General features: G+C 37.5%; 3 protein-coding genes across 3 annotated transcripts; 1 reads left to right on the top strand and 2 right to left on the bottom strand.

Moving 5' to 3' along the window:
* Positions 1-2,078: 2,078 nt before the first annotated feature.
* Positions 2,079-6,264, bottom strand: LOC106325289 (phosphate transporter PHO1 homolog 9). The gene is made up of 13 exons (XM_013763328.1): positions 5,456-6,264; positions 4,709-4,967; positions 4,581-4,629; positions 4,437-4,508; positions 4,240-4,369; positions 4,034-4,154; positions 3,697-3,955; positions 3,505-3,609; positions 3,376-3,420; positions 3,140-3,292; positions 2,583-2,861; positions 2,370-2,509; positions 2,079-2,293 (listed from the first exon to the last, which is right to left on the bottom strand). The coding sequence occupies exons 1-13, from the start codon at positions 6,108-6,110 to the stop codon at positions 2,197-2,199; spliced, it is 2,364 nt and encodes a 787-aa protein (XP_013618782.1). The 5' UTR covers positions 6,111-6,264; the 3' UTR covers positions 2,079-2,196.
* Positions 6,265-6,462: 198 nt separating this feature from the next.
* Positions 6,463-7,973, top strand: LOC106326321 (transmembrane emp24 domain-containing protein p24delta11-like). Its single transcript, XM_013764327.1, has 4 exons — positions 6,463-6,739; positions 6,895-7,104; positions 7,242-7,318; positions 7,748-7,973. The coding sequence occupies exons 1-4, from the start codon at positions 6,500-6,502 to the stop codon at positions 7,890-7,892; spliced, it is 672 nt and encodes a 223-aa protein (XP_013619781.1). The 5' UTR covers positions 6,463-6,499; the 3' UTR covers positions 7,893-7,973.
* A 224-nt stretch (positions 7,974-8,197) lies between these two features.
* LOC106324925 (uncharacterized protein At5g39570-like) lies at positions 8,198-9,656 on the bottom strand. Its single transcript, XM_013762929.1, has 2 exons — positions 9,179-9,656; positions 8,198-8,908 (listed from the first exon to the last, which is right to left on the bottom strand). The coding sequence occupies exons 1-2, from the start codon at positions 9,590-9,592 to the stop codon at positions 8,378-8,380; spliced, it is 945 nt and encodes a 314-aa protein (XP_013618383.1). The 5' UTR covers positions 9,593-9,656; the 3' UTR covers positions 8,198-8,377.
* Positions 9,657-12,868: the final 3,212 nt, after the last annotated feature.

Genomic DNA, 12,868 nt, shown 5'->3' on the forward strand with positions numbered 1-12,868 from the left:
TTGATACCACAGAGGCTTCCTGCTCTGATACCAATTGTTGGGATTGTTAAACCCATGTCCAACTCTATATTATCTGATTAGTACGATATTGTCCACTTTGGGCCTTAGAGGCAAGCCCGCATGGATTTACTTTTGGTTTCCTTCCCAAAAGGCCTCGTACTAATTAGAGTTAGACATCTCTTTATATATTAGACACTTCTTGTCTAAACTTCCAATGTGGGACTTGGATTGACATCTCTCATTTTGATGCTTTCTTCTCACCATCAGTCCACTGATCTTTAGGTTTTGGACCGACAGTCTTATCTTCCATGATGACAGTAGGCGCACTCCAACCATCTTCTACAGACGTCCAAGCATCTTCATCAACTCCTCTGATGATGTGTTGCATCCTCACCTTCCAGTGACCGAAGTTGGTACTGTCAAGCATAATAAGCTTGTGAGTGTGTAGGAGTTCTTTCATGGTGTCCATGAAATCCGCAGGATCTCAACCTGTAAGTAGTACTTGATACCACAGAGGCTTCCTGCTCTGATACCAATTGTTGGGATTGTTAAACCCATGTCCAACTCTATATTATCTGATTAGTACGATATTGTCCACTTTGGGCCTTAGAGGCAAGCCCGCATGGATTTACTTTTGGTTTCCTTCCCAAAAGGCCTCGTACTAATTAGAGTTAGACATCTCTTTATATATTAGACACTTCTTGTCTAAACTTCCAATGTGGGACTTGGATTGACATCTCTCATTTTGATGCTTTCTTCTCACCATCAGTCCACTGATCTTTAGGTTTTGGACCGACAGTCTTATCTTCCATGATGACAGTAGGCGCACTCCAACCATCTTCTACAGACGTCCAAGCATCTTCATCAACTCCTCTGATGATGTGTTGCATCCTCACCTTCCAGTGACCGAAGTTGGTACTGTCAAGCATAATAAGCTTGTGAGTGTGTAGGAGTTCTTTCATGGTGTCCATGAAATCCGCAGGATCTCAACCTGTAAGTAGTACTTGATACCACAAAGGCTTCCTGCTCTGATACCAATTGTTGGGATTGTTAAACCCATGTCCAACTCTATATTATCTGATTAGTACGATATTGTCCACTTTGGGCCTTAGAGGCAAGCCCGCATGGATTTACTTTTGGTTTCCTTCCCAAAAGGCCTCGTACTAATTAGAGTTAGACATCTCTTTATATATTAGACACTTCTTGTCTAAACTTCCAATGTGGGACTTGGATTGACATCTCTCATTTTGATGCTTTCTTCTCACCATCAGTCCACTGATCTTTAGGTTTTGGACCGACAGTCTTATCTTCCATGATGACAGTAGGCGCACTCCAACCATCTTCTACAGACGTCCAAGCATCTTCATCAACTCCTCTGATGATGTGTTGCATCCTCACCTTCCAGTGACCGAAGTTGGTACTGTCAAGCATAATAAGCTTGTGAGTGTGTAGGAGTTCTTTCATGGTGTCCATGAAATCCGCAGGATCTCAACCTGTAAGTAGTACTTGATACCACAGAGGCTTCCCGCTCTGATACCAAATGAAAGTTAAGAGACACCCAAACTATAACTCACACACAAGAGATTTCAAAAACACTTTCTTGTAAATTAGAAACCTTTTAAACAATCTCCTAGATCTGTTTAATATGATTTATGCTCAGTCACACACGACTAGCGACTGACCAGTTTCTAATCTCTAAATCACAGAGACCCAAGCTAAACACTTGTTACTTGATCTCTGTAGCCGACAAGAACAAACCTCTTGTTCTAGCTTTTTCTCTCTTAATGCTTAACCTAAAACTCTCTTAGATTATCTCATTAAGTAGACACGAAAAAGACAATTTTATATTTCCTAAAATCTTGCAAACTAGAAGATCTTCTTTGCTTCACGTCCAAGCAATATCTTCTATTTCCATAAGTTTGTGACACGTCATCACTCGTAACAAACTCGCCATACTGTGTTACACAATCACCGCACTGTGTAACACACTCTTAGCTCAGCTCGAACACGCTCACAATCTTGAGCTTACAGTCGGGTCATAAAGAGACATCCGTTAATGGCTATGCTAACAAGTTAAAGACCCAAAAAAATTTATATTTGCTGGAAAATTGGGAAGAATTAATTTTCATACGATACAACAATAAAAGAATTAATACACACATTTTGTTGCGTTTAGTCCACATTATATGTATAAATTTACATGCTCTTGCTTCCTCCAACTTCTTGAAAAGGCAAAGGTACAGACTTGAAGGCTCTGTATTTGCCCACATTGTTCAAATGCTCATTCTCCAACCTGATTGCATACACACAAAGTCAGAATACAAAAAGTTCCGAAACTTCTGGAACGTGGTTTTAAGTAAAAACTGAACCTGAAGAAGTTCCAAATGCCACGACGAACAATCTCTAAGATGGTAACAACAGCAACCAAAGCTCTTCTGTGCAAAAATGGAGCTTCTCTAATCCCAAGAACCGTCTGCATCCAAGCCAGCCTCAGCACCACATTCACCACCTTCATTTTACAATTTCTCAATTAATAAATAATAATGTTCCACGGAAAGAAAAGCTTATATGCGTGCTTTTACCATGGCAACGAAGTATATGCTTTTGTAAGGGATTAAGAGTTTGTCACGAAGCCAAGGGTTTTTCGAGTTGCGGTTCATTAGACCCCAATCCCTGAATATGTCCCAGTAAGTATTGAACAATGTGGCAATGGTTGACGTGGTTACAGCCACAGTAAGCCAATACGTCCCTCTCTTTGTTTCAAAGATTGTTCTAGCCGCCACCGCTAATATGGTCGAGAGATACTTTAGTGCATTTAGGCCATTCATTTTGTCTTTCTCCTCAACCAACCTCCTTATACACTGCAACCAAACAAACAAACAAACAAAAAAGAGTTTTGAAACATTTTGAAAGGATGCAAACTTGCAAGCAATTTTCTAAAAATCAGTTTAGGCACCACTAGGTACCCTAGACACTAAAAATCAGTCATAAGCGAAATGACCTCTCTAAAATAATTATTAAAAAAAATATATCGGTCTAGCCTAGGTGCCCACCTAGATACTAACCCTTATGAAACACCTAATTACCATCTAGCGATTTTTTTAAGCATTGCCTACAAGTATTGACATTGTTTTAGTACCTGAGCGAAGCGGAACCAGTAAGGAATGATCGCAACGACAAGGTAGAGTTCTTTGTAAATGTCACTCTCATAGCATGTGTGTGTTCGTTTCTTGAAATCTCCTCCCCATCCATAATAACAAACGTAAAACAATAAGCTTCTGAATGTTTGGACCTGCGAAACCAAACCTTATTACTTTCTGAGGAGGAAACACACACAAGCTTGATAACCGGATCATAAACCAAGCAACTCGTTACCTGGGTTGTCAGTTGATCTGCGAGAAAGAAATCCGGGAGAATAACCTAGAAATAGAAAAACACAAACTACATAAATTACTTGCACCGAACGCTACATTGTATAGCAAGCTTACTTGCATTACACGTTACCTTGTATAGCGGGCTTAGAAGACAACGGAAGACGCATCCTATGAAGAAATATCGGCTTGACCGATATATTATATTCAATGGACAGAACAGCGTAATCATGAAGAACTGCGACCATAAACCAAAAATTTAATTTCAAAACTAACAATGAGGATTTATTGTTAGAGATCAATATCAATAACCTAAATAACTTACAATGAGAAGACCTAAAGGAACCAGCTCAGTGATGACACTAAAACTTTTGGTTCTCGGATCCATCTCCATGTCGAGATTCGAGATGGCTCCTCCGAATGTAAAAACTGCTAGAGCAGAGGCTAGCAGAAGAACTTCTCTGTAACCAAGATCAGTCCCTTGCTCAAACCCGAAGATAAAAGGGTAGTTTACTCTATATCGACTCCAGAAATATATGTCTCCTGCATACATAAACAGATGAACCGCAACAAACCCGAACATGCTGCGGAAAAAGTAGCATTAGATAATTGAATTCTTCTGTGTTTAGTTCAAAAGTGATGAATGTAACGTTATCAAGAACCTGTAAAGAGGGAAGATGTTCTCCATGTATTGATGCCTGCCTTCGCTTTTTGTTATGCCTCTTATATGTACAAGAACCGATATCGCAATGGCTAGAGCTACGGCGCAACCAGACAAGAAGCCTGTAGATGAAGATGATGTTTTAGTCTACTAGAAAGAGCATTAGGTTTTGTCATTTCATAGGTTAGAAAATTTGGGTTTAAGTACCGAGGAGGTATGTGATTCTGTGTTTCTCCCTTTTAGCTTTAGTCCTTAAACATTTCATTCCTTCACGGTGATTTCCATTGGCGAAATGCTTAATAAATGTAGCTTCCACTCTAGACATGAGACTTGAGACCTGAAAAATGTAAAGATAAGTATGGTTTTAAGTAACATTTAAGAAGAAATTGGTTATTTGTATTAACCTCATCGCAGCTGCCTAAATAAGAATGATCCACTGTATGTAGATAAGGCTTAGATGCATTCCTCGAAGTAGTCTGTGAAACATTACAAAAATATCAGTATCAAATCACAGCAAGAAGCATATGCTTAATGAGAAGATTACAAACCTTGTCATACTTCTTTAGTATCTTTGAAAAAGCCAACTGGTTCAAGAAGCTGCAAACAGAGTGAAAATAGATTATGAGAAACAGGTTTATAGAGAAACTAAAGATGTAAATAATTACACAATTCTTACCAATAACTTTTTAGGAACCTAAGTTTCTGGTAGAACTCAACAAAAGCGCGGTCCATAAGCTCCTCGGCTCTCTTAAGCTCAGGTTTGCTGAAGGTTTGCTCACTTGAGAGACCCATGATCATGCACTTAAGCATTGACAACGGAGTTTCGGGTTCGATCTTCAGCTTTATATGATCCAGCATTTCTACTGGAGCAGGTTTAAAGACTTTCTTATCTTCTGTCTGTTCCATTTCCTTGATCACTTCCATTGGTGAAATGGCTACAAATATAAAACATTGGCATAAATTAAATCTGAGGTTAACATTAGGATAATCATTTAATCCACAGATTAAACATCAATTAAATGGGTAAAGTTGAGTTCTGGAATATCTAGAAACCCTTCAAATTATTTGATTTGTACGTGTTTAAAATATAACTTCAAGATTAAATGTTAACAAATTTCTTAATGTCCAACGCTCAAACAAAAGTTTGAGCCCTTGAACAAAAACACCCAATTTTTGTTTGAGTAGGCTTATAATCGGATCTATATTCTCCTTCTCCTATTGAATCTATAAAAAATAATTAAAGAAAGTTTGTGTCCATATTTTTGACATAATTTTTTATAATGTCCTACATACAGCTAAAATTATTGCACAAAATTGTGATGCCTTAAGCATCATGTTCCTTTGACTATGCTCGGACCGGGCTTGTTTGATATATCTACAAAAATGTAACGTTAGGAGTTATGATGAAATTGTGGAGCTAAACCTGGAGTTCTGTTGGTCGTGTGTGGAGAAGTAGGAGCACTCGAGAGACTATTAATGTCAGGGAAGTCAACGTTTGGATTCTCAACCTTAACTCTAAGAGCAATCAAAACGTTTAATTGTCTACTAAGCTCATCGGCTTCCTCCATCACGCTCTCCACTTTTTGCCTATAAAATCTCAAAACCTTGTTGAACTCTCCATCAAGCCGCCGGAAAAACTGAACCTCCATCTCTCCTCCTTCCTCCGCGGAGCATAAAAACGTCGTGTTGTAGCTACCCGTCTCGTCCTCGTTGATGAGAATGGCTTGCTCCTCGTCATCGTCGAATAAGTGGTAATGGCGTTTGCTGCTTAGAGGATTGTTGTGTTTGTGTGACTTCTTCGGGGAGCCTCCTTTGGCTCGGTTTGTTAGGCCGCTGAATGCACGGTAGAGAGAGACTCTTCTTGATAGACCGGATGCGCCGGTTCCTCCGGTGCTGGCGGCGTGGAGCGGTGCGGTCTCTCCGGTGGGAGGAGGAGGAGGAGGATGATATGGATGTTGTTGTTTTTGTAGGTGATAACGAAGGACCTGTTTGACGATGGATTTGAGAGAACGATAATCCATGTAGGCTTCTCTCCATTCTTGGATCATTTGTACTTCATATTCTCTTCCGAACTTCATTATCTTCTTCTTTTCTTGATTTGGTATATTTTCCCCCGGAAAATGTTGGATTTTTCCGGGAAGAAATCCACCAAAAACAAATCTTTCCGGAGGAAAATCTACCAAAAAGAAAAATAAAAGAAGAAACTGTTTTTATTTGTTAATCTTTTCCCCCCTTTTGGTAATCTCTAGTCATCTCAAAAATACCCAAAATTCGTGGGTGAGATTCGGAGATGCATGTTTATTCTATTTTTGGAATTCAAGTCTTTTTAGTGTGTTTGTAACCACACGTGCATGTGCATGCGTTAGTCCCAAACCATACTTAAACTCATCAGTTCCTCGTTACATCTCTTAACCAAAACAAATATTTTATTTTATATATTTTCTAATTTTTTCTGTGTAATTGAAACATGGATTTGCGATTATCAACATGCAAGATTCAGATGACAACGTTAAGATTGATATTCATCATAACGATGACAATGTTGATGATGAGAACCGGAGACTCGATGAGATTGGATCTGGAATCAGGCACGACCAAATGTATCTCCGACGACATCAAAATGAATTATCTGACTGTGGGTACTTATTCCGTCGTCAATCCCAACGAAGCTATCCATCTTCCTGCTTCCCACAAAATCTTTGTCACTGTAAGTTTTAAATTATAAATTAATGGTTGTATATAATCGAAATAATCTATGATTCATTAGCGATAGAGAATCACAATTTACCTGTGAATCTCGGCTAAGACGACTCCATGATGAACCTTAACCTTTAAAAGTGAAAACTCGTTGTTTACGTATAGGTGGCGTCACCTAAAGGGCACACTCAACACCAAGCAGAAAATGTGGAGTCTGGGAAATTTGTGTTCACGGCGGTGGAAGACGGCGATTACACAACGTGTTTTATTGCTCCTGTTTTAAAACCTCCGGCCAAATTCGCCGTTGATTTCGAATGGAAAAGTGGCGTGGAGGCTAAAGATTGGGCCACCATCGCCAAGAGAGGCCAGATCAACGTACATAACTATATATATTTAATCCTAGCATATTTTTTAAAGACCTAGCCATATAGTTTCTTCTTTGATCTAAACCATAATTCTTTATATGTATTATGTATAACCTAACTTTAGTAAACTGATATGGTTAATCTTAGATGCTGGAGGTGGAGGTGAGGAAACTACTCGACGTGACGGAGTCTATACACGACGAAATGTTTCTACTCCGGGAGAGGTACTATTAATAAGCAATCCCACTAATATATCTCTGGTTTGGTATAGTCATGATTTCATTTGATTGATTCCTGTGTACGTTGGTTGACAAAAGAGTGTACTTTGGTGATGGGTAGTACTTTCGAAATGTAAAAAGCCTAAGAAGTAGTACACACTAATCTTAAACGTCAAGTAAAGTTTTATGAACATTTTTCAAAATTTATTCTAAGACCGTTTTTTTTAACATTTGGCTATTCTACAATTCCACTATGCATGAAACATAATATTCAAACCCTTTGTAAATTCAAATGTCAGCTTGCAGCCCATTTTTGAATTATATAGGCAATGATCGATTGTTGAGCAGTTGGATTTACACGGTCTAGTAAGGAGAAAAAAGGACAGTGTGATGAGTTTGTAATGGGCTGATTATTGTTTTTTTTTTTTTGGACAGGGAGCGGGAAATGCAGGAGCTAAACCGGTCGACAAACTCGAGGATGGCGGGTCTAAGTTTATTCTCGTTGGTGGTTACGTTGTTTGTAGCCGGTTTACAACTATGGCATCTCAAGTCATTCTTGGAGAGGAAGAAGCTTCTCTAATCAAACAAGTTGTTACTCTTTTATCAGATTTTGGTGTTATCCATTTTAGCTTCTTTTTTACTAAATAAATCACTTTCTTTATCTTGGATTTTCAGAATGTAACATTCCATTTTCTGGTTATCCTAAAGTAAGATCACACATTTCGTACTGATTAGAAGTTTTGTTGCGTCACATATTGAATATTTTCTTCTTCTGCTGGTCGCATAATGGAACTAAGATCCGGCTAGTCAGGCCTTTAAGCTGTGTTATTTTGTAACGGGGTGGGGGGGAAGTAATAGCCGAATTGGTAAACCAAAACACATCACTAGGAAACTTATAATGCATAATTTCATGACTCGATTAAGTCTCGTAGAAGATAGCACAAATGGGAACCAGAAAACAAAACAAAACAACAAAACATAAACCTAGAGAAAAGGGTGAGTGGGTTTACTTACTTAATTAGTGAATAGAAGCTTGAGAGATGCAATCCCTTACAAAGAAGGGTTTTAGTCATGGCCCTTGTGGTGCTTATCCTTCTTCTTGTTCTTCTTCTCATCGTCACTATCATGATGGTCCTTCTCCTTCTTCTTCTTTTTCTCATCATGATCGTCTTTCTTCTTCTTCTTCTCACCATAATCATCATGATGGTCTTTCTTCTTCTTCTTTTCATCATCATCATCATAGTCCTTTTTCTTCTTCTTCTTCTCATCATAATCATCATGTTGGTCCTTGTCCTTCTTCTTCTTTTTCTTCTCATCATCATCATGATGATGGTCCTTGTCCTTGTCCTTCTTCTTTTTCTCAACATAACCATCATCATGATGGTCCTTTTTCTTCTTCTTTTCATCATCAGCATGATGGTCCTTCTCCTTCTTCTTCTTCTTTTCCTCATCATAACCATCATCATGATGGTCGTTGTGGTGCTTGTATTGGTCCTTCTCCTTCTTCTTTTTCTTCTTCTCATCATCGTCAGAGACATTACCATCCTTTTTCTTATCCTTCTTCATGTTCTTCTCATCACCAGGGTCCTTCCCACTCTGCAACATTTAAATAACAATTAGAGCCAGAGAGGATCTATTAATATTCATCCAAAACCTTTACTTGCAATTTCCTAGAAAAAGTCAATCACTCAGCAAAACAAGAAACTTAAAGAAACCTTCAAAAGTATGTTCTCTCAGACCAAGATATCAACAAATAAAACAATAATAATTCACCATGAGATTCTATATTCCATGCATATTCCAATTTTCAAACTTTAACACAATCTAGATGCAAAAATATTATATTACTTTACTAAATGAACTTACATATTTTGTGTGGCTGTGCTCCAACTCAGGTGGAGTACGGCCATACTCAACCTCCGTTCTTCCGCCATAGCCGGAATCAGGTTTCCGGCCTAAACCAGATCCAGATCCTCCGTCCTCACCTTCAACGTGAGCGCCTCCGTGACCTCCGGGTCGGGTTTTTGGTCGGGCATAGCTACTGTACTCGGTTTTGAGAGCCTGGTCGCCATAAGCAGCAGGCTCATGGCTGGAAGAAAACACGGGTCGCTCATATTCGAAGGCGTCACCGGAGCGAGACGAGAGAGGGTAACAAGTCTCGTCTGACGGTGGGACTGAGCGACCGTACGTCACGGTGATGTCATAGCCTCCGCTATACGGCGTCGGATCGTAATCGTTGAATTCATCAACTTCATCGTCGTCTTTGGTGTAGTACGGCATCGTTTAGGCGTCTCCTTCTTCTTCTCCTCCTCTCTGACTATTACAATGTTGCTCAGTTTGTGTTTCGTCTGTTTACTTGGCCACCATTATGCGGGAAAGTCAATGCTGCCACGTGGCTTTCTACCTTGGTTGACTAAGTCAACGTATCGTTTATTGTATCAGAAATTAAAAACAAGTGGCAAATCCGGTAGGACCGTAAACCATACTGCATTATTTAGTGTATTAGGGTAAACCCGCCCGTATACACGTAAATAAACTAATAATATAAATTTATTTTAAATTTTTAATTTAATTTAACTAAAATAGTATTAGGTTCATGATTGTTTTATAGCAATTTTATCTATGTATTTTATTATTTATTTTAAAAATTATAATGACACAATTAACAATGTCAATATAATCCCACAGTTATATATGTTTTTTTTTTTATCATTTTCACACATTTTAACAAAAGAGTAATTATTATTATCCTATTTAATATGTACACTACATATTAATCTCAGATCTCAAAGTTTATAAGAAACAGTCGAATAACTATATATGATGCATCTTTTTTATGAACTTTACATGATGCATCTTGTGCTTTAGCATGAATTTGTTAGCAGAAGCTGGTTTAGCAGAAGCTGGTTTATAAATGGAAGTTGGTTTGAATTAAAATTGGTTTAGAAATTTTTATATATAAAAATCTTGAGTTAAGTGTTTTTCTATTCAAGTTGGATGTTAGTAATCTTGAAGAAGTATTTGGCCATATATAGGTCGGTTATGTTCTGTAACTTAGTGTGTATGGCTGTAGGTTACATACTATGTCGTTACATATAAGTGATGTTACGATATCAAACGTGAATAAGCGGACTCTTCTTTACAACTGATAAGTGGTCTGGATAGATTCGTAGAGCTCTCGGCATTTATTGGAAAACAGAGAAAAAATATTTAATAATTTTTTTGAGATTGAAAAAAAGGTCTGAGAGCTAGCTAGATTAATTATAAAACTGTTATTAACATTAAATTTTTACATAACCAGAAGCCTATCTTTTGTTTTGCTCTTGATCTTCTAGGGAGAATGAAAAGACATAAATTGTAAAAGCATGTGTAAATTATAAAGTCCATGGCATGCTTCAGTACCTTTTCATGTTTCTTTTAGGATAAATTACACAAAAGTTTTTTACTATGATCATGTGCTTAAAAGTTCTGCTGCTTCATCTCATCATTCTCGCAAAAGTTGTGATGATTCGTTGACTTCCTAAACTTGCTCACATACTTGGCATTCTGTAGAACTCATTTTTATTTTCTGGAAAGAAAAAAATTAAGAGATCATCGCAAAAGAAACAAAACTCATTCAATCTTTACTTCAAGCTTAGTCTGAATCTCATCATAAGGAGCTCCAAAATAGTCTTCTTCTGATTCTTAACACCATTGACATAGTCAGTGACTAATTAGGATATGCTCTACTTTCTTCTAATCATCTTACATACTACATACACATAATATATACATAACAAATTACTACATACACACTGTAGCAATCATATCATCATCTTAAAGCAAGGGTTCCTCCCAATCCTCACATCAGAAAAGAGTAGCTAACAACTATGTAGTAAGAGTCTCTTATGAAAACATTTTTGTGACTGTTATTTGACTTCAAGTTAGCAAAAATGTGGAGAGGAAGACCACCGCCTCCCAGTCTCTTCATGTTCTTCCTCTTGCATCTCCTCATGTACATTTCTTTGATTAAAAAAATCTTCATTTTCGTGTGATTCTTCGAGCTACAATACTCATCAATGGCAAGATTCCCCAACCTCTCGCAGATTTCCCCCTCTTAACGTCCCTTAATTTAACCAGATTACAAATAAAAATTTGTAAACCATATTTGAAAACTCTATAGCAGCCAGCCACACCTCCACCTTAGAAGAACAACAGTCAGCCTTCAAATCAGAGATCATGACAGATGAGGCAGCCATTATATTGAAAATAAAAATTCTCTCAAGATTAAGAAGGGATGAATCCTAACCTTTTTATAGGGGAGAATCGCCGCCTGCAAGATGGATAAATTCATTAAATTCGAGATCGTGGTTGTAATGGGCAGGAAGAGTTAAGTTTTGGTTAATGATTTGAATCAATGCGACTTGTAACGGTTTTGAGGTGAATCAGGGAGACTAAAACGACATGATCAGAGTCCGACGGAAAGATTAACGATGAATCATCGAGTCTTAGGCAATATCAGAATCGCCATCGTTTGTATACAGAATCCTAGAGTCCTAGAGCCGATTAACCCTAAAATTGTATGTCGGGAAGAAGATGAAGGCATTATGGGCCTAATTTTGTCTCGATTTCGAGCCCAAATATCATTAACTCAGTATCAATTTTAAATGAAGCGTTTTGAAAACAGCAACACGTGTCGTTCTGAAGATAAACGACTTTCTGATCTGGCGCTGATGTGGCGCAACAGGAGAGAGAGACAAACATTTTTTTATAATAATAATAATAGATAGATAGTTGTGTACTGATCTTACCAACAACCTTGAATTTTATTTACAAGAACTTTGACATTTCAATGCTTGTATAAAATATTTTATTAGTTCTAAAATATATCTAAACTAAAACGATAGATTTGGGGGCTGTTTGTTTCACCATTTGTCATCTCCATCCAAATGATTCATTTGTATGATCTATTCAAATGATCCATTCAGATTTTTGTGATTGTTTGTTTGTCCATCCACATAGCTCATCTAGATGAATCATCTAAATAGATCTTATGTTTGTTTCATTATTTTCATTTCCATTCAAATGAGTTTAGTAAAGAAATTACCAAAATACCCTTGTGTTGATTTAATCATATGTTTAATATTAATTTTAACTATATTACATTTAATTATTTAGTTTAATATATTTACATTAGAATTATTTCAAAATTAACGAGTTTTCTTTTTGCGGTTTGGGCGGAAAAACAAGTTTTTTTCGGTTTTAGCGAGAAAACACATTTTTTATGTTTTGGTGGAAAACAAGATTTTTCGGTTCTGGCGGGAAAACGATATTTTTCGATTTTGGCGGGAAAATACAAATTTTTGGTTTTGGCGAGAAAACAAGTTTTTGCGGTTTTGGCGGGAAAACACGTTTTTGCGGTTATAGAGGGAACCACGTTTTTGCGATTTTAGCGGAAAAACACATTTTTGCGATTTTGGCGGGAAAACGCATTTTTGCGATTTTGGCGGGAAAACACGTTTTTGCGGTTTTGTCGGAAAAACACGTTTTTGGCGGGAAAACACATTTTTTGCGTTT

The sequence above is a fragment of the Brassica oleracea genome, chromosome C2 (assembly GCF_000695525.1).
Source record: "Brassica oleracea var. oleracea cultivar TO1000 chromosome C2, BOL, whole genome shotgun sequence".
NCBI lineage: Eukaryota > Viridiplantae > Streptophyta > Magnoliopsida > Brassicales > Brassicaceae > Brassica > Brassica oleracea.